General features: G+C 34.6%; 3 protein-coding genes across 3 annotated transcripts; 2 read left to right on the plus strand and 1 right to left on the minus strand.

Moving 5' to 3' along the window:
• Positions 1 to 1,913: 1,913 nt before the first annotated feature.
• Positions 1,914 to 4,213, minus strand: LOC107718989 (sialidase-3-like). The gene is made up of 3 exons (XM_016526272.1): positions 4,146 to 4,213; positions 3,566 to 3,798; positions 1,914 to 2,963 (listed from the first exon to the last, which is right to left on the minus strand). The coding sequence occupies exons 1-3, from the start codon at positions 4,207 to 4,209 to the stop codon at positions 1,998 to 2,000; spliced, it is 1,263 nt and encodes a 420-aa protein (XP_016381758.1). The 5' UTR covers positions 4,210 to 4,213; the 3' UTR covers positions 1,914 to 1,997.
• Positions 4,214 to 4,372: 159 nt separating this feature from the next.
• On the plus strand, positions 4,373 to 8,903 carry LOC107718998 (X-ray radiation resistance-associated protein 1-like). The gene is made up of 16 exons (XM_016526279.1): positions 4,373 to 4,494; positions 4,622 to 4,738; positions 5,105 to 5,259; positions 5,397 to 5,468; positions 5,579 to 5,651; positions 5,764 to 5,861; positions 5,977 to 6,125; positions 6,317 to 6,421; positions 7,184 to 7,329; positions 7,417 to 7,463; positions 7,580 to 7,711; positions 7,819 to 7,912; positions 8,009 to 8,136; positions 8,211 to 8,468; positions 8,563 to 8,722; positions 8,818 to 8,903. The coding sequence occupies exons 2-16, from the start codon at positions 4,645 to 4,647 to the stop codon at positions 8,901 to 8,903; spliced, it is 1,797 nt and encodes a 598-aa protein (XP_016381765.1). The 5' UTR covers positions 4,373 to 4,494; positions 4,622 to 4,644.
• Positions 8,904 to 9,990: 1,087 nt separating this feature from the next.
• Positions 9,991 to 17,028, plus strand: LOC107718988 (chordin-like protein 2). The gene is made up of 11 exons (XM_016526271.1): positions 9,991 to 10,161; positions 10,862 to 10,974; positions 11,168 to 11,261; positions 11,367 to 11,512; positions 12,263 to 12,356; positions 12,490 to 12,554; positions 13,483 to 13,651; positions 13,755 to 13,943; positions 14,025 to 14,201; positions 14,763 to 14,855; positions 16,125 to 17,028. The coding sequence occupies exons 1-11, from the start codon at positions 10,044 to 10,046 to the stop codon at positions 16,256 to 16,258; spliced, it is 1,392 nt and encodes a 463-aa protein (XP_016381757.1). The 5' UTR covers positions 9,991 to 10,043; the 3' UTR covers positions 16,259 to 17,028.
• The last annotated feature ends 2,505 nt before the right edge of the window (positions 17,029 to 19,533 follow it).

The raw sequence follows: 19,533 nt of genomic DNA on the forward strand, positions 1-19,533 counted from the left end.
ACTAACACACAAAAAAATTTATATATATATATATATATATATATATATATAATAAAAATACAAAAATAATATATAATAGTACTCTCAGTACACTTAATTAATTCTGTCTATTATGACCTTGTCATCAAAAGGCACACACACTTACGGAGAATAATAATACAGTAGTACTATCTGGCTGCCGATTATATCCATGTAACACAATCAGTCAATTTTGAAAAAAAAAGATCTACACAGTCCAAAGCAAGCAGTTTATATGACATACAAATGAGCAGTGACATACAGTCCTACTATATAGGCATATAATTTTCTTACTATAAATGAACAAATACAAGGTAAAGCATAACTTACATGTATCAAGCCAGTACCAGTACACTCATAATTTAATTATCACAATAACTGCTTAATTAACTGCTAAATAACTGCTTAATTTATTAAGTCATAACAGTTTCATGATTTCAAGAGATGCTGTAACTTCACCTTAGATACATTTATCTTAGATACATTTATCTGAAACATTTATCAGCTTTCTCTCCTGTTTTTTTTTTTGTTTTTTTTAATCCGGCAGAAAGATGCAAATCTTTTTTAAATGTGACCAGCTTGCCTCAACACACCTGCTTGGAAGTTTCTAGTATGCCTAGTAAGACCTTGATTAGCTGCTTCAGGTGTGTTTGATTAGGGTTGGAGCTAAACTCTGCAGGACACCGGCCCTCCAGGACCGAGTGTGGGCACACCTGGGCTAGGCTAAAAGCAGCCCGTTTTTGTTATAGCTAATGAGTCATTCCACGAAATAGCTGCTTTTCTATTTTGAAAGGTAAATGTATAAGGTATGGAACACCTATCCGTGTGCTCAATGTGTTCATTAAAATGCTATTTCTACAAATATCCAGCTTTTACATGATTAGTTTACTTTTCAAAGTCATGGTTACAGGGCTGACAGTTTAAGATCGCCCCCTACTGACAAACTTAACCAAATATAAAGTGATAAAACACATCTTGAAATTATGCACAAACTGGGAATTAATTTTAATATTATAGCCTATATTAGTACAATATTATGTCCTCTAAAAAAAAAAAATTATATATATATATATATATATATATATAATTTTTTTTTTTTAGAGGACATAATATTGTACTAATATAGGCTATAATATTAAAATTAATTCCCAGTTTGTGCATAATTTCAAGATGTGTTTTATCACTTTATATTTGGTTAAGTTTGTCAGTAGGGGGCGATCTTAAACTGTCAGCTAACTTCACCTTAGATACATTTATCTTAGATACATTTATCTGAAACATTTATCAGCTTTCTCTCCTTTTTTTTTTTTGTTTTTTTTAATCCGGCAGAAAGATGCAAATCTAACCCAAAAGCAAACATAAAAGGAATAGTTCACCCAAAAATTTTAATTGGCAGACAATTTACTCACCCTTGACCTCAGTATTTAGATTAACTTGTTTCTTCATTGCAACAGATTTGGAGAAATTTAGAATTACATCAATCATTCACCAATGGATCATCTGCAGTGAATTGGTGCCGTCAAAATAAGAGTCCAAATAGCTGATAAAAACATTGAAATATTTAGAACTGTTCTTACTTGTAATCGGATTTGTGCACATTTCTCTTCTGATTCAGTCAAGAGGACTGAATCAATGGTTTAAAGTTAAAAACATCTTAATGAGGGATTTGTTTATTACAAACACAGCTTTTCGGTTCACAATATGTTAATTGATGGACTGGTGTCATGTGGATTACTTGTTAATTATTGTGATGTTTTTATCAGCTGTTTGGACTCTCATTCTGATGGCACCCATTCACTGCAGAGGATTCATTGGTGAGCAAGTGATACAATGCTGATTTTTTTACAAATGTGTTCCGACGAAGAAACAAATTCATCTACATCTTGGATGGCCTGAGGATGAGTAAATTTTTTGCCAACTTTCATTTTGGGGTGAACTAGTCCTTTAAAAGATCCCACAGGAAGTACTCTTTTATCATTTCAAGTGCCCATTAAATCGCTGAGTTTAAATTCCACAAAGGCTATTTCCTCAATCTCACTTTTTTTTCCACACTCCATGAGGCAGGCAAATCGCTCCTCACACTGTGTCAAATCTGAATATCCACTGGGACCCTTATGGATGATCCATGGTCGGCCCCAACCCGATGTTTTCAAGGGTGATTTATTCAAGTAAACTCCAAGATCCTTTCTTTTCTTTTTATTAGTTGGATGGGAATAGAGTAACCACATTTTGGTGTCTGACTGTATCAAGCAATCATTTGGGTTCTTCTCCGCTTCATCTGATGGCTCGGGCACAGGGAAGCTCAACACGCTACCCTGGCAGCCATGATGGGGCTCCACGAGTTTCTGAGCAACATGAGGGTTGTCAAAAGCTGCCCCGCTGCTCTCACTTAAAGCTTCCACTCTGTGGCCACATGTACTACGGGCGTTGCAGTACAAATGACTCTGATCAGTGTGGTCTATGATCTCAGCCATCTCACATTCGCAGGATTTCATTGGGATTTTTCCTCCCATCTGCCAGGTGACACCACAGTCATCACTATAGAAAGATAAAGCATGAGGCCTGACTTTGAGTGGAAAATGAAAGGGAAAACACCTACAATGTATGTAATAAACATAAGCTGGAATGATTAGTCTTCCACTTTTCATCTGAATACCATGTCCTGGTCCAACTGCAAAAGTAGCCCAGTTGCAAATCTCATCTCCAATAACTCTATTTGTTACATCTGTTAACTGGCTCCAGTTTTGGCCATAGTCTGAACTAGTGACGTAACACAACCGTGCTTGGTTTCTACCCGTAGCAATCTGGTAATACTCTGTGGTATTGCCCAATATGCAGACAAAGAACAGATAGATGGTTTTGGATTTCCTCTCATAGACTGGGCAAGGATTCATGGTGCGATGATTCGGCAAACATGCAGAAGAGAGTGTTTGAGCAGGAGACCACTGAAAACAATGACAATTAATTCAGTTGAGTATAAGTGTTGAATTATAAAATTAAAAACTATCGTTAAAAGTTTGTGGTTGGTAAGATTTTTAAAAGTGTTTTTGAAGTTTCTATGCTCACCAAGGCTGCATTTATTTGATCAAAGATACAGTAAATCATCATTTAAAATAACGGCTTTCTATTTTAATATATTTTAAAATGCAATTCATTCCTGTGACGGCAAAGCTGAATTTTCAGCAACCATTACTTCAATGTCACACGATCCTTCAGAAATCACGCTAACATGCTGATGTGGTGCGCAAGAAACATGTTCTATTATTATCAGTTGAAAACCGTTGCTTTATATTTTTTTATGGAAACCAATATATATATTGTTTTCAGAATGAATAAAAAGTTCAAAAGAACAAAAAGTATTTGAAAAAAAAGTCTTTACTGTCACTTTCGATCAATTTAATGCATCCATGCTAAATAAAATAATTAATTTCTTTAAAAAAATGATAAAAAATAGTACTGACCCCAAACTTTCAAACTGTGGTGTATATTATAAACTATCAATGCATGCATAAAAATATATATGATATATTTAAAAAAATGAAATTACTTGAAGGGATCCATTTTGTAGTGATCCTCTCCTCATGACCAACACCTTTGCATCACGGTCACGTGGAGTGCTGCGCTCTTCAGCAAAGGCAAGGAAAGTCTGACCATCACTGATGTAGACTAGAGCAGGAATTCTGTATGTTTTACCATCCTTCTGTTGGAATAATGCTGTTCGTGCAGGCAGGGCTTGCTGGGCTTCTGGGTGGCTTTTTGACACCATTCTGTCAATCATTCCTAGATAAACAAGTAGGTAAAAATATGTGGGTATATGACATGAAATGCAGCAGACTTCGAGGCGTTTTCATGCACAGATATCTAGACACTTCTTGGCTTTGAGGCATGTAAAAAATTTATGTATATATATATATATATATATATATATATATATAATTCATTAAAAAGTCCTGATCCCACACAGTATTTATTAAGACAAGACATACATAATCAAATGATACGAGGTCAATTTTTTAATTATAGATATTAAAGCGAAAACTGACAATACATACAATCTGTTCACCTTCCATATATTGCATGTTAGTATCAAACCGTTTAAATGTACATTACTGTGTGATGCAGCTCACCGTCTACTGCTTCCTCCACTGCAGACAGCCGAGAAAGACGAAAGCGGAAACTAGTTTGGTGCATTGTGGGAAAGGCAGTTCGGAACGAACAGGGACGCTGTAAACTTATTTCATTCACTTGTATTAATTGATCTGTAACTTTTTTTTAAAACTTCGTTTATCATTTTCAAATTGTATCCATTGAGTTCAAATAAAAAGTAAAAGTACTACATTTCCCATATCGCTTAACTACGGTTGCTAAGAGACCATGCAAGACAGACTTCATGTCCTGTTTGTACAAATATCCGAGACAGAGTGCATAGCACATCTATGGTGCATAGTAGGAGAGGCTCAATGTTTCCTAGTTAAGGTAAGTTACTTTTCTAGAGTTACTAAAGTAGCCTACTTAATCTTAACGTTTGTGATTAACGGTTTGTTTGGTAGGCCTATGTATTTTTATGCTGTATTGTAATTGTTTACAACTTCATGTTGTTTAGGAGGTAACGGCTCGCTGAAAGAAATGACAGGACTGGGGATTTACAAACTGGACAATGGACAAAGTTACCCTTCAAACTGTTTCCCAATAACATCATTTTTTCATCCAAGAAATGAAGGTGATTATTATTTCTGTGATGACAAAGTCACATGATCCTTCAGAAATCATTCTAATATCAAGGAACATTTCTTATTATTATCAATGTGGAAAATAGTTGTGTTGCTTAATATTTTTGTTTCCTCAGAATACTATTTTTTCAGTATTCTAGCAAGTTCAAAAGAGCAGCATTAATTTGAAATAGAAATTATGTTAACAATGTTAACAACTTAACTGTCACTTGATCAATTGAATGCGTCCTGAATAAAAGTGTTATTTTCTTTAAACAATCTTATTGTGGAAAGCATGCCTTAGAATGCTGAACATTTAAAAGAAATAAAGTTGTAATTATTAAACAGTAGTCCATTGTGATATTTATTTTTTAAAGGGGCTGGACACTGGCTTGTAGCAAACAGAGATACTTTGGAAGATAGGACATCAAAAAGGAAAAACATTTCAGGATCACGTTTTGAAGTGCACTCTGGGAAACATGAAAAGAGACAACCAGAGAGTGCTAGCAACTGTTTAGATGCACAGCTTTTTGTAAGAATGCATTCACATTAGTATTAAATTTGTCTGCTATTAATTCATTCATTGGTTTAAAATGTGACATTGATGTTCAATTTCTCTTTCAATATCCTCCATTGAACATACACGCAAACACTTCCACAATACTTCAGCTTACACTGTGTTGTGTGGACAAGCCCTCAGACCTCTGTTCTGTTAACATCAGTGGCCAGCGTTTGCAAACGGTAAGCCCTGTATCAAAAACATTGTTTAAAGTTACTTTGTTAGATTAAGCCAGTGGTTTAAGTCACATCTGCCATTTACATCACAGAAGGATTTTTCTTTTTAAAAACAGGTCAGACTTGAGGGTTTGGAACAATTTGATAATGTTGCATACATAAATGCTTCTGATAACCACTTAACTTTAGGTAATTAAAGATTTTGTACATTTAATTTATATTTTATATTTAATATATTTGGAAATTTCTAGTGTGATGGAAATTGTTTGCATACAAAATATATTATATATTTTGTTTCTAGAACCCTTTGCCAGGTTTCCTGCATTGAGGGAATTGGAACTGTCATTGAACAGTCTCCATGATTTAGAGATTCATGCTGAAGACTTCCAGAAATTGGAGGTGAGTTTTCTTGAATACTGGGCTGTGATCATATTTTGCTCTTGAAGGCTTGAAGCAGATGTCACTGAGAATATTGTGATGATCAGAGAAGCTTGACTTTATTCATTTGTTTCAGGTGTTGGATTTATCCTTCAATACCTTAACAGGAGAAAGCATAATAAATCTAGGCCTGTTACCACATCTGAAGGTGCTCCATCTGACTGGAAACCGGCTGCAGATGCTTCCACTCAATATGGCTGAACCTTGTACCTACTCTGGAGAAAAGTAAATGTTTGCTACTGTAGTTCCTTCAAAGACTTTATCTAGGTAGCATATGTTTTTAGAAATACAATGCTTAGTCTTTATTTAAAAGCATTGACCGTTAAGTCACAAGACAAAACGTAGAATCCACAGTCCATAGTTTTCACTATAGTTTTGAATGTCTCTATCATATATAAAGTTTTCTTTTTCAACAGCACAGAACGGGGTGTCCTGCTATTTCAAACTCTGGAGGTATTGATGCTTGATGACAACAAATTATCTTCTCCGGGAGTGTTTATGAGCCTTGCTAACTTAAAGAGGTTAGTAAGCTGTTTTATAAAGAAATAGCTCTGGCATTTCCAAAATGTTTAAGTGAATTTCAGTGATATCAAATAAAAGTGACATTTCATGCAACAAGATAGTCCTGACTAGTTCTGCGTTGCATGTGACAGGTGCTTAAAGTAGAATCTTTTCCATAAACACCAGATGTATTTATTTATTTGTTTGTTTGTGCAGGAAAATTTTACAACAACAACCGTAATAATAATCTTTTTATGAATGTAATAATAATTTGCCAAAATAGCAATGTTATTTAGCACAAAATCAATTTTGGGGTTGAACCATAGCACAACATTTGATACTTTTTTAATCCAAGAGAGGTGCTGCATATTTCTCTGTATCGATCATGAAGGTCATCTTAAAAATGCAAGAATAAAAACGATGTTTCTATAATCCTAATTTTCTGCACAAAATGCGCAGTCATTATAATCAGTTATGAGACACATTAGGTAGTCTATCAAGTTTATTTCATTCTTCTTGGTATAGACTGCCCTCTTGAGGCACAGCCACACAATTTTAAACAAAACAATGCTGTAGCCCAAGGAAATTACTGGTGTTGTAAATATTAATGTGTAGTGATTAGATGGCCCTGTTTTGTTTTTAAATATTTAAAGTTATAAATTATAAAGAAAAAAATTTGGAAAATGCAAAAGGGCAATATAAGCTCAAATTTAACATTTCTTTTTCTTTCATTCTCTGTTAAATTATTTTCTTTTTCTAATTTGAATTTATTGTGCATTTAGGCTTCGTCATCTAAACTTACAAGGAAATTACATCTCAGGAGTCCCATTCTTAGAAAAGGTGGCAACATTACAAGATGCCCAGACAGGCATTATGCCACAGAGCATCGGACAGAATGTGCCCACAGTGAATGACAAGAGGATAACGTGTTAGTATATTTAATTTACAAAATAAGAATAATTTTAGGTTGGAAAACAAATTATGTGTTCATTTATTCACTTTCTCTGCCAGATAGACTCTGAAATCAAGATGAACCAGCAAAAACCAGAAAAAGCGTTGAAAGTAGGATCGGCTCTCTTATTTTTTTATTTTCCTGTTTACATACGTCGTATCAATTTATTTTCAATTTAGCAGAGATCTATATCAGCATTTTACAATCTAACTTGCATCTCATTTAGGAGGACAAATCATGTCTCAAAATGCATTCTGGTGCCCTACAGTACTGTCATCAGAGAAAGGAGGACGGATGCGCTCTGGGTCTCTGTCTACCTTTTCCAGAACTTCGTCATCTGAATTTGGCCAACAATGAGGTCTGTGTATTGCCTTCTGGCTGTTAAAAAGCCTTTGATTTGCTACAAACATAGACAGCCGAATGAAGTCATTGACAGCAGAGCTATTTGCCACTTTTTTCCTCTAGATAGCCGAGGAAGAGGCATTGTTGCCCGTGGCATTGTTTCCGAAGCTCAATGAGCTTGTTATTCACTCAAACCCCTTGACAACACAGAGGAGTGGTAAGCTCACACAATCCTCAGGCAGGCTCATTGTTAGTGCATTAAATCAACTAAATCTGACAAAAATGCACAGCTTTCTTTGTTTTTTTACTACAGGCGATCCACCAATGCTGACCTGTTTTCTTCAAGTCACGCTGGGTATTAAGATAACACGCAAAAAAACAACTGATCTGATTAAGCGACATATCATACTCCCTGTCAGTCCTAAAAGAAAGGTGTCACAAGTTTGGATTTGGCACTTAATATTTTTTAAAGTTAATCCTTTCAGAAGCAATTTACCTTCTACTTAAACTTTCAGGTGAAACCCACACTTCCAAAATTTCCTTCGATCACGGCAAATCAACATGCTACAGAAACGCTCTGCTCCACGAAATGTACTGGACAAGATAATCCTCTACCCTTAGAGTATGGGTTAACTCATGTATTTGGCTTCTCGTCTCAAACAAGCATTGACGACGAGGAAGACATTGCCATAGGCCAGGAGCATTTTGACTTGACAAGTGCAGACATATCCTTTGAGACGAATCAAAATGCAGAGCCGTTCTTTGTGACAGAGGTAATTTTATTGCACCTTGAACCTAGGAGTCTACATATCAAAGACTTGTATATGTATGTTTGAAAACTTTTTTTTGTTTGATTTAATTTTCCAGGTTAATGGCTTAAATGAATCTGAATACCAAGAAGATCCCGATGAAGCAAGGGAAACCGAACTGGAGATGAAAAAAGGCTGCAAAGCATGTCCAGAAAAACTGATTGGTTATGAAATCTTACTTGATGACACATCTGAGCCAGAAATGCCTGAGCTTTCTGGTAGGAATTTTCCTGAACTCTGTTGTTGACCTCTTGCTTCGTTTGAATCAGTGCTGTTTGTTTGTTCGTGTTGTCATTGACTTCTCTGGATGCAGGAATTCAACAAGCTGTTAGTGTTTTGGAGCACATGCTCAAGAACCTGCTCTTACTCTCTCCTTATTCATTAATGAGTTGGTTTTAGTTTGCAATAAAACACTATTAAGATATTGGAGAGATGGTGACAATTTGTTTGATGTTTGTGTTGATTACAAATAAACTGTATATGCCATTGCTGTCAGATATATTGAGTTTGCAATAAATTTATTCTCATCATGTGCTGTGAACTATTTTTAAAATCATTTTTATCTTTTATATATATATATATATGACAACAGTTAGGCTGTTAGGTCAACTTTTGAGTGTTTTGACAATTAAAAATGTTTTTTTTGGTCAGCTTGGGAAAAAATGTGACAAAAGTAAAGTATACTTAATAAAAAAACACAATTTTTACCTGAAATATTTTAGCTGATGGAAAGGGGGGGGTCTTATTTATTTATGTATTTATTTTTGAAATTGTTAAATGAAAACAAAAAAAAATGATTTAAACGCCAACATAAATGGACATGTTAATATTTACAACAGGACTAACTATAACAATGTGTAAGCTGCTTCAGAAAATAATTACATAATTTTTACATCATCAATTGTGTTACATAAATGCTTTTATTATTTATTACATAAAATAGCTCTTATTAAATAAACCAGCATAATATCAAATTTCATTTGCTTAAATCCATATACTGATACTGTGCAGCAGTTCACATTTTATTAAAAACTGAGCAGGAATATTTAGCAGATATATCTGAGCAGATATTTACTACTGTCAATATTACTTACATAAATGCTTTTATTATTTATTACATAAAATAGCTCTTATTAAATAAACATCAGCATAATATCAAATTTCATTTGCTTAAATCCATATACTGATACTGTGCAGCAGTTCACATTTTATTAAAAACTGAGCAGGAATATTTAGCAGATATATCTGAGCAGATATTTACTACTGTCAATATTACGAATATTTTATTATTTATTATATAAAATATTTTACTAAAAAATCTGAATAATATCAGATTTGACGCGCTTGACGCAGTTCGCATTTATCATGACTGATTATTTATTTAAATAAATTTTCTACAAAATAATTTTTGTACAACACAACGAGCAAGTGGATTTTCCTGTAGGAGGCGCGTTAGATAAAAACCTAGAAGCGCTACAGAAACTCCCACAGACCGTCGTAGTTATAAAGTGCGGAGAAGTTCGAGAAGAGAAATCCTGCATGTCCACAGTTTCCTGGAACATGAAGAAAAGAATGACCTACTTGAAACATCTTTTCATTTTGGTCACAATGCGATGCTTCGTTCAGTGTGAAACAGAGGCAATACAACCAGGAAAAAGTAAGTGACTCCATCAAAAAATATGTTATTGGTAAATTGGCATCATTCTGCCAGCGATACGACTGCATTGAAATTGCTGTGTGATGAGGTTATATAATACAAGTTCATTTATAACGGCGCTTTAAGTGTTTTAAAGTCATTAAAACGGATGACATTTCGTGAAAAGGTGCCTTTTGTGTCCTTCATTAATATGTGCAAACGATATTATTTCATTAAGACAACAAAAAAAATCCAGTAACAGCATTTTATTTATTTATTTCGTCCTTTTTCTCAATAAGAATGCCTTTTTGGTCTCCCCAGCCATATTTGCTTATAATGTTGTAATTAGTGCCCCTTACTATATTTGTAGGGTTTAGTGAACATAACATTTTATTAAAAAGTCTTTAAAATATGTCTCCAGGTAATTCGTCAAATCTGTTACAATCACAACTCTCCCCAATATATAAAAACTGTGAAGATGACATCATCATCCTATGAGGATTTTTATCACTTTATCACTTATGTTATATTTTGTCTGGTTTGTTAATAAGAGACCCTGTTTTTTTTGTAGTAAACAAAAGTTTAAGTGTCATAGTGTCATCTTTTAGTGGAGTGACCTTGGGAAATGGCTAAATAAACTAAAACTGCTAACCCTGTTTTATATTTAGAATTTGATGCTATTCTTGAAAATCAGATGATTGTATGTTTGTGTTGTATGCAGTGTCAGGTGTTTTCTGCACTTTTAAAGAGAAGGCGTACAGGCCAGGAGATAGCTGGCATCCCTATCTGGAGCCCTTTGGATTCATGTTCTGCATGCGCTGTACTTGCACAGAAGTACGTATCCAACTTCCAAGTCTAAATAATGACTTGGAAAAAGTTTTCATATGCATTGTTTTTTTTACCTAAAGGATACAGGTGATCCTATACAGTTTGTATATATGCATGTAGGTGCATGCACATGTCAGATCCACATGCTATGTATATTATGTCAATGTTTCTGTCTACTTTCATGTGGGTGTATGTATAGTTTGGTCATGTGAAATGCAACAGCATCAAATGCCCTGTTCTGCGATGTGAAAAGCCAGTGACTAACTCACAGCAGTGTTGCCCTCGTTGTGCAGGTAAAACATCACACTTTTCCAGGTCCCAGTGTTTATGTGAATTGATATTAATGATTCTAATCCATTCTTATTTGAACCGTCTGATGGCTATTGTCATAATCACAGATGAGCACAGAACTCCTGCTGGTCTGCGGGCACCCATTAAAACCTGTAGGTATAATGGAAGCACTTACCAAACAGGGGAAACATTTGCCAACCATGAGCTCTTCCCATCCCGTCAGTCGAACCAGTGCGTCATGTGTACTTGCTCTGTAAGTATTTATTTTATTTTTTTTGTAATCTTTGTTGTTGCTTTCACCATAGTGCATCATTGAACATGGGGCTCTAACCTCAAACAGTTTAAAAAATCCTTTATAGTATAGTGTTTTGAAAGATGGTGTCGGAGAGCAGGCGTAAATACAGTAGAAGGGAGTGCTAGCAATGCCAGACTCATGGGTTCCATGTATACCTCAAATGCAATGTAAGTTGTTTTGGATAAAAGCCTTTGAAGATTAAGCAATTCAAGTAATAATGTCTTCTTAAAGAAATGTTTGGTTTTAGGATCATAATTTTATTTACAATAAATTATTTACTATGCAGAATTTAAAAAAGCTAAGGCTCCTTCACTCTCAGAAATAAAGGTACAACAGCTGTCACTGGGGCGGTACCTTTTCAAAAGGTTCATATTTGTACCTAAAGGGTCCATTTTGGTACCTTAAAGGTACATATTAGTACTTAAAGTGTGCATATTAGAACCTAACAGGTACAAAAGGGTACCTTTTTAAAAAAGGTACCGCCCCAGTGACAGCTGTTGTACCTTTATTTCTGAGAGTGTTCCACAGTAACATACTGTATGTTATTGAGACATTTTCTGGCCTGATTTATATCTATATAAAAAAGTCAGTTATTCTTGCTTTGCCCCATGTTGTCAGGCACTGATGTTGAGGTGCTGATTTTAATCATTGTGTCAATTTCTGATTTTTAATATTCTTTTTTTAAAATCTCATTCTTTTCCATTAAAGAATGGAAATATATTCTGTGCATTGAAAACCTGTCGGCCCATTACATGCTCCTCACCAGAGTCAGTCCCGGATACTTGCTGCTTAGTGTGCAAAGGTGAGGATATATGTGCAATTTAGATTTATTAATTTTAGACATTGGATGAAATTGGATGCTACAAGCTGTATTCATGTTTAATTCCACCCCTGATTGTGCTGATTAAATAACATTGTCTCCTTTGAATAAACAGAAAGTGCAATTGATATCAATTCTGCATCATTTGAAGACGGAGGACAACAACTGAACAGAGGAGTTGTATGTATTTTCTTTTTCAGGGGACTCACTGTACTCTTTAATCCTGTATCAAATATCAAAATTATCAATATGATCAATACTTGACCTGTTTTACACAGTCTACTACATGCCTTCTGTGATCTGACTGATAGTTTATAGGTTTTTTTTTTATAAAGTAAAAGGTCTTTTAGTGTAATTCTAAAAAACCCTTCAGGTTGTGGTACATGTCTTTTTTCTGTGAATTTTCGACTGATTTTTATAACGTAAATGTAAGAATAACTTTTATATTGTTAGTAATATTTAAAGAGGAACACTTACTGGACTGTAGCAACTTTACTTATTAGCCATAAATCATTTTTAAAAATGTATCAAATATAATACATAAGGGTTTTGAGTAACATTTATTTGTATCTCTCAATCATTTTTGTATTGCATTGCATTATATGTTGTGCCCCCCACAATAAAAACTACAGAGCTTTGATCATAAAACTATCAAGCATTAAAATATCATCATAATAAGACATATATTATTGGGAAATATATAGTGACAACTGATATTTATAAGCATTTTTTAAATAGTCTGCTACTGTATCAGAATTTCATCTTACTTTTTGGCCATATAAATATCATCAGCTGCAATAAATTGCATATTTTTTTGCTTATTTGGACCTTTGAAAAAAATTGAGGTGTTTTTTTTCTCCTTGAGTATGAACCTCATATTGTACTATATCATATGAACCATTAAAGCCTGATGTATATATGATGCTCAACTAGATTTATATATATATATATATATATATATATATACATACAGTATATATATATATATATATATATTATTTTGAATGTCAGGGTTTACAGGGTTAAAATGTGTTTTATTGTTTAATTTATGCAACTCTATGTTAGTCCAGAGTTACAATATTTGTTTTTATATGTCCTGAAATACAAGAGGCATTCTGTGGATCAGTGTGCTGCGGAGCAGGTCAGGGGTCACTCACTTAGGGCCATGCCATCGACACTGCAGGGGTCTCCCAGAGGCCTCAACCTACAGACACTACACCTCAAAGGAGCTGCCGAAACTACTGTTAAAATTCTTCTACAGCGCAAACATCAGAGAGGTAAACTGTAATGCACCACTCTTTCCAAATCACGAATTGCATGTCAAAATCCAATGAAGTCATATCCTGTCAAAGTAATGTAGGGTTTCTGACTTTGTCTAAGCTTGTGTGTACAGTGGCAAGACCTATTCTCATGGTGACGTGTGGCACCCGGTGCTGGGGAAGGTCTTGGAGTGCATCCTGTGCACCTGCAGGGACGGCTTTCAAGAATGCAGACGCATCACGTGTCCCAACCACTATCTATGCCAACATCCCATAAAAATAGAGGGGAAATGCTGTAAGATTTGTCCAGGTAGGCGTATCAGTGCTATTATATTTGTAATGATTTAAACTTCATGTTTTATCAGTGTGTTTCTTTTAACTTGGTTTCCAGAGCTCAAAGCAGAGAGCAACAGGACAGAGTGCTACCTTACTCAGGACAATAACAGTCTCCTGGTGTATAAAGTTGAACCTCCATCAGCTGCTCAGTCAGAAGTTAAAATACGGATGATTGCCATCGAGAGACAAGGAGCCACGGAAGTAGAGGTGCAAGTCTGGAAAACTGTTGAAGGTGATTTATGCAAGTTATAATGTAGAGCAGAACGACCTATTGTTGGAGACTGAAAATAGGGAGAAAAATTCTTTCACTTTACTAGATTTCTTCCAAATTCTTAGTCAATGACTTAGATAGGCAACTTTATAAATCTTTGCCGGTTCTCAGCTGCAAGATAAGGTTGCGTATTATTGCTGTATGCCACTAGAATTATGTTTTTTGTAACACTTATGTACAATAAGGTTCTATTTGTTAACATTTGTTAACTACATTAGTTAACATGAACTAACAATGAAAAATACTTGAAAGCATTTATTAATCTTAGTTAATGTTAATTTCAGCATTTCTTAATATATTATTAAAATCAAAAGTTGTGTCTGTTAATATTATTGAATGGACCTCACCTAACATGAACTAACAATCAACAGTTGTATTTTTATATAACGTTAACAAAGATGAATAAATACTGTAACAAATGTAATGCTCATTGTTAGTTAATGCTAGTTTATGCATTAACTAATGGGACCTTATTGTGAAGTGTTAATCATGTTCCCTTAAATTTTCTTCAAATCTTTGCAGGTGTTTTGCATCTGATGGAGACAGGTGACGTTCAGAAGAAAGACCTCATAGAGCATCCGGAAAATTACATCTTGCTGACTACATTAGATGAGGGTATGCTTAATTCTTTTCATTTCACCAAATTAAATTTGTGTTAGTTTGCAATTACTGCTTTCTGAGACACAGAAAGTCATAGCATTTAAACATTCAACTGTGTATTTTGATAGTTAAAATTGATTTTGAATTGAACACGTTTTTTTGGTAAATAAGAGGCAAACTTGTTGCTCTCCTTATATGTCAACCTACAATATGTTTTAAACAGCCCTGAAAACTGAGATTCTAGGTATGAAACTAAATATTTGAGCTCAGAGTAGTTACAGCTGCCAGGTAATAAGAGAAGGTGGAGGAGACCAAAGGAAATTGAACATGTCTAACATGTAAATTAAAGAAAGGTTTTGATTTACTTTTTTACAAATTTTCCGTCTATTTCAGCAAGTCACTCTTAATGCATTTTGTGTGCATTGGCTGTGTTTCAAATTAAATGCAGAACAGACTTACTCCTGTTTCACACTGCACACTAAAGCAATTTTTATGGTTTTTGTTGTATGCATTACAGTATTTACACTGACAGAAATCACTTTTTTATGTGTGGAGATTCAATTAATTTGGCAGCCCATTTCTGCCACAGCATAAAAAAATTAAAAAGGTAATTTCAACTTTTTTCTTACAATTTAGAGTTTACATCTCCCAATTTTGACTTTTGTGCAAAGATTGTGAGATGTAAACTCAGAAATCAAAGGAAAAAAAGTCAGAATTGTGAGTTATAAACTTCTTTTTGAGTTTTTTTCTTGCAATTCTGAGTTTACATCTCACAATTCTGACTTTTTTGTTTCTGCTATGGAATTAAAAAATAAAGGTAATTGCAACTTTTTATCTCACAATTCTGACTTTTATTCCCATAATTATGAGTTTATTTCACCTGATTTGGATTAAAAATAAATTTTCTCACAGTCTTCGCAAAAAAAAGTCAGAATTTGTGAGATAAAAAAATTCAGAATTTAGATTTAGATTCAGATTCTAAACTCAGAATTCAGACTTTTTCTCAAAATTCCAATTTTACACAATGCTGACTTTATATCCCGCAATTCTGACTTCTATCTCAGAATTGTGAGATATAAACTCAGAATTGTGAAAAAAAGTCAGAATTCTGATATAAAAGTTGCTATTACCTTCTTTTGTTTTTGGCGGAAACAAGCTTCCATACAATTCAGATGCAGCTTTCAGTGTAAACACACAAAGCCTAATGCATTTCTCCATTGCTTTGCCTTTACCAACTTAATTTTTCCCAGTTTGGACTGTCCTTTCCTTTTTCTGTTTGCACAGAAACTTGGAGAAAATTCAAAGAAGAAGAGGACAAGCAGAAAGATTTGAGTAAGATTAGGAGCTGTGAAGACGGGATCAAGGAAGTGGTGAAGTACTTAAACCCTGAACAGCTGGACAGCCTTTGCACTTCTTAGTCTCCTCCCTGCTCTAACACTGTGCCATTCCAGTCTGACACTCATTTTATTACCAGAAGAACACACACTCCCACACTCACACAATGTGCATGTAGTACAAAACCAGATGCTGGCAGCAGGTAGTCTAAAGATCTGGTTTATTACTATGAGTCAGTTTAGCGCAAGTCTTTATGAGTTTGACATCCCAGAATTCTTTCTGAGACCTGTTTTTTTTTTTCAGAGGCCTTGAGGTCATTCAATTTTCTTGCATTGTTGAAAAATGCATGTTTGATAAGTGAATAAATATATGCTATTTGGCCAGAATTATAAGGACGAAAGATTTTAAAGCAATCATCATCATCATCATCATTAAAGGAAATGATGTAATTTTAGCAAGCTTCCACTGTATGTACATAAGAGGGAATAAAAAGGATGATGTAGACAGCTTATTGGCCAGAATGCTTTTATAAAGTTGACGTAGGCCACATATTTTTCTACTGTCTTAGATATATGCTACTCATCTTGTATATGTAATATGGATAAACTAAAAATACACTATTTATTGTAAAGTCAAAGCAGCCAACATCATCTTTACTTCAACAGAATATTTTTCTGCCTATCTTCTATGCCGAAAATGTTTTGCATTGTAATGTATGTAGCGTGTATATTGATCTGGTTATGTATAACTCATATGCGCTTAAAATGATGAAAAATATATTGATGTCCTGGCTAACCAATATAAAATCCTATTGAAAGATTTTCTTTATATTTTTTTATAGACTGTTCTTATGTTTTTGTTTTCAAAAGATATTATGGTATGGAAGCCCGTTTCTGCCAAAAATAAAAAAGGTGATTGCAACTTTTTATCTCAGAATTTTGACTTTTTTCTCAGAATTCTGAGCTTACATCTCGCAATTCAGTTTTTTTTTTCTGCAATGAAGTAAAAAGTAAAGTTAATTGTGATCTTTTATCTCACAATTCTGACTTTTCTTATCAGAATTACAAAATCACAATAGCAAGTTATAAACTCGTAATTGGGAGTTAACATCTTGCAATTCTTATTTTATTTCTCGCAATTCTTAAAGAAAACAATTCAGAATTGTGAGATATAAAGTCACAATTACCTTTTTTATTGCGGGTGGAAACGGGCTTCCATATTATGGCCTAATGCAGTAAGTATATAAGAATCACAGGTTCTTTGCTGTAAATGTAAATAATGTTGGGTTTTGCAGGCATTTAGGTATCAAACATCCATATACTAAAACGGGTCATTAGTTCACGTGATTATTGATACTGATGAGACACGTTTTATAATGTTGTAAATGAGAAGCAGACATGATGGGATGTTTACCTTGAGCTGGAACGAACAATCCTTTGCTGCATAAGTTAGTCATCATGATGGGCTCCTGACATTGTTTGTTCTTCAGTCGTGTTAATCACAATGAACCGAGACGGGCCACCGAACCCAGATTGGGGCAGTTCAGGGAGTTGTGATTAATATCCCCTCTCTCCAGATCCCAAAAGCCCACTTTCCTCTTCTGTCACAATGAGTCATTGTGCTGGCCGCACACAAAGTGCCAGACGGTGCTGTTCATCTCTCACTGAAGGCCTGACAAAATATTTTGAAACAGAAGCCCCTCAGTTGCAGACCTTAATAGTCACACAATGAAGCTGTGAATTATTTCCGTTGGCTGTTGGATCTAACAGTTTCTGGCAATTTGTTCTCTTTGAACAGCTTTGGAGGGAGACAAAGGGGATTTTGCTGTGCGCTCCTGTTTCATTTTCTCTCTTTTGTGTATGTTAGTTTAAGGGGATGGTCGGACATCCCGTTTGATCCGTATATGCAGGCCGTTGTTTCACAAAAAGAGCCCTTTGTAATGTTGAGAACCTTTCGATTTGTTATGCCTGTGCTGATTTGATGGAGTCTGAAATGGTTTCAGCTCTGTGGGGTTCGACATTTGTGAATTTGATTTTTAACGTAGTTCTTTTGGCACCTTTGCTTTTGGCTAAAGGTTTTGAATTCCCAATAAATAGCATTCAGCTATGCATGCTTAGACTTGGCTCTGGCAATCTGAACAGCTGGGGGCAGTCACTGGGTATAAATCAGGTGAATGTGTCAGTTCTCTGTGTGAGTTTTCGTGCTCAGCTTTTCTTCCCATTGTTGCATGTAAAAATGTAAATGGAGTTACGTTTTGTATCACTGCGATGTTGGGCAGTTATTTAAAAGCCAGCTAGTGTGATTTGCCTTATTATTCTTGGATTTATGTCATAGCACATCCTAGATAAGGGCAGGTAATAAAACCAGACAAATATGCACTAGTGGATGAAGTATGCTTGAGTAAAAGTACAGATATCCTAATAAAATACTACTCCGTAGTCCTTTTCATTTTACTGTTTGAAAAAAAGTGAAAAGTACTGATTGATAAACCTTTTTTTTTTCTTTTTTTGCAAATTTAAATACTCCATCCTACAAAAATGAAGATTTGTGGATGAAGACGTTGAATATGTATTGATCTGCAAATAAGCAAACATTTTATTTTATTACCTAAAAGTACACTATCAAAACATTAAAATTAAATATTTAAAAATATACATTTAAGTTACTAATAATTCATCAGTAAAAAATAACAAAAAATGAAAATATAGTATTTAAATGAGACATATTATGCACCTTTTATACTCCACTCCACAGTACTCCACAGATTATTTATTATATCATTTTGAAAATGCCTATTTTGAGTGGAAGTAGAAACACGCTGTTTTTCGGGCATGCAAATGAGCTGCTGCTCCCCGCCCCCTTTTCCAGAATAGAGCTGTGCCATTACAGCTCAGACCTGCTAAAAACATCTGTTTTGGTTCTCATTATCACGTTTATCACGCTGAAATCATGCATTTTAAACCATATTAGTTTAATATTCTGACATACGTTTTTCTGAGCGCTCACATCCGAAGCACATGGAAAGAAAGCTGCCACCATACAGCATGTGAGTACTAACCTAAGTTCTCATTCACACACAAGTTTACGTTAAAAACACATGAGTTACAAAAACAGTCGGTTATGTCTGTGAAGGTAAACAGCTGGGAAATAAATCTCAAGTTTATTTTAGATCTCTGTGGCAGCAGCAATATACAGTACATTAAATAAATCAATAAATCCACTGCTCTCTTGTCTCCTCTGAGGCTGGGACTCTAAATAGTGTTCTGTGCTCGTCTGTGCAGCCAAAGACAGAACAGTTACCATGTTTTGCTCAAACTTTCGCCATGGCAGTAGAGCTGGTACACCGTTGTCGCTTGCA

This window comes from Sinocyclocheilus rhinocerous, unplaced genomic scaffold (assembly GCF_001515625.1).
Source record: "Sinocyclocheilus rhinocerous isolate Xijiao unplaced genomic scaffold, SAMN03320098_v1.1 scaffold753, whole genome shotgun sequence".
Taxonomy (NCBI): Eukaryota; Metazoa; Chordata; class Actinopteri; order Cypriniformes; family Cyprinidae; genus Sinocyclocheilus; species Sinocyclocheilus rhinocerous.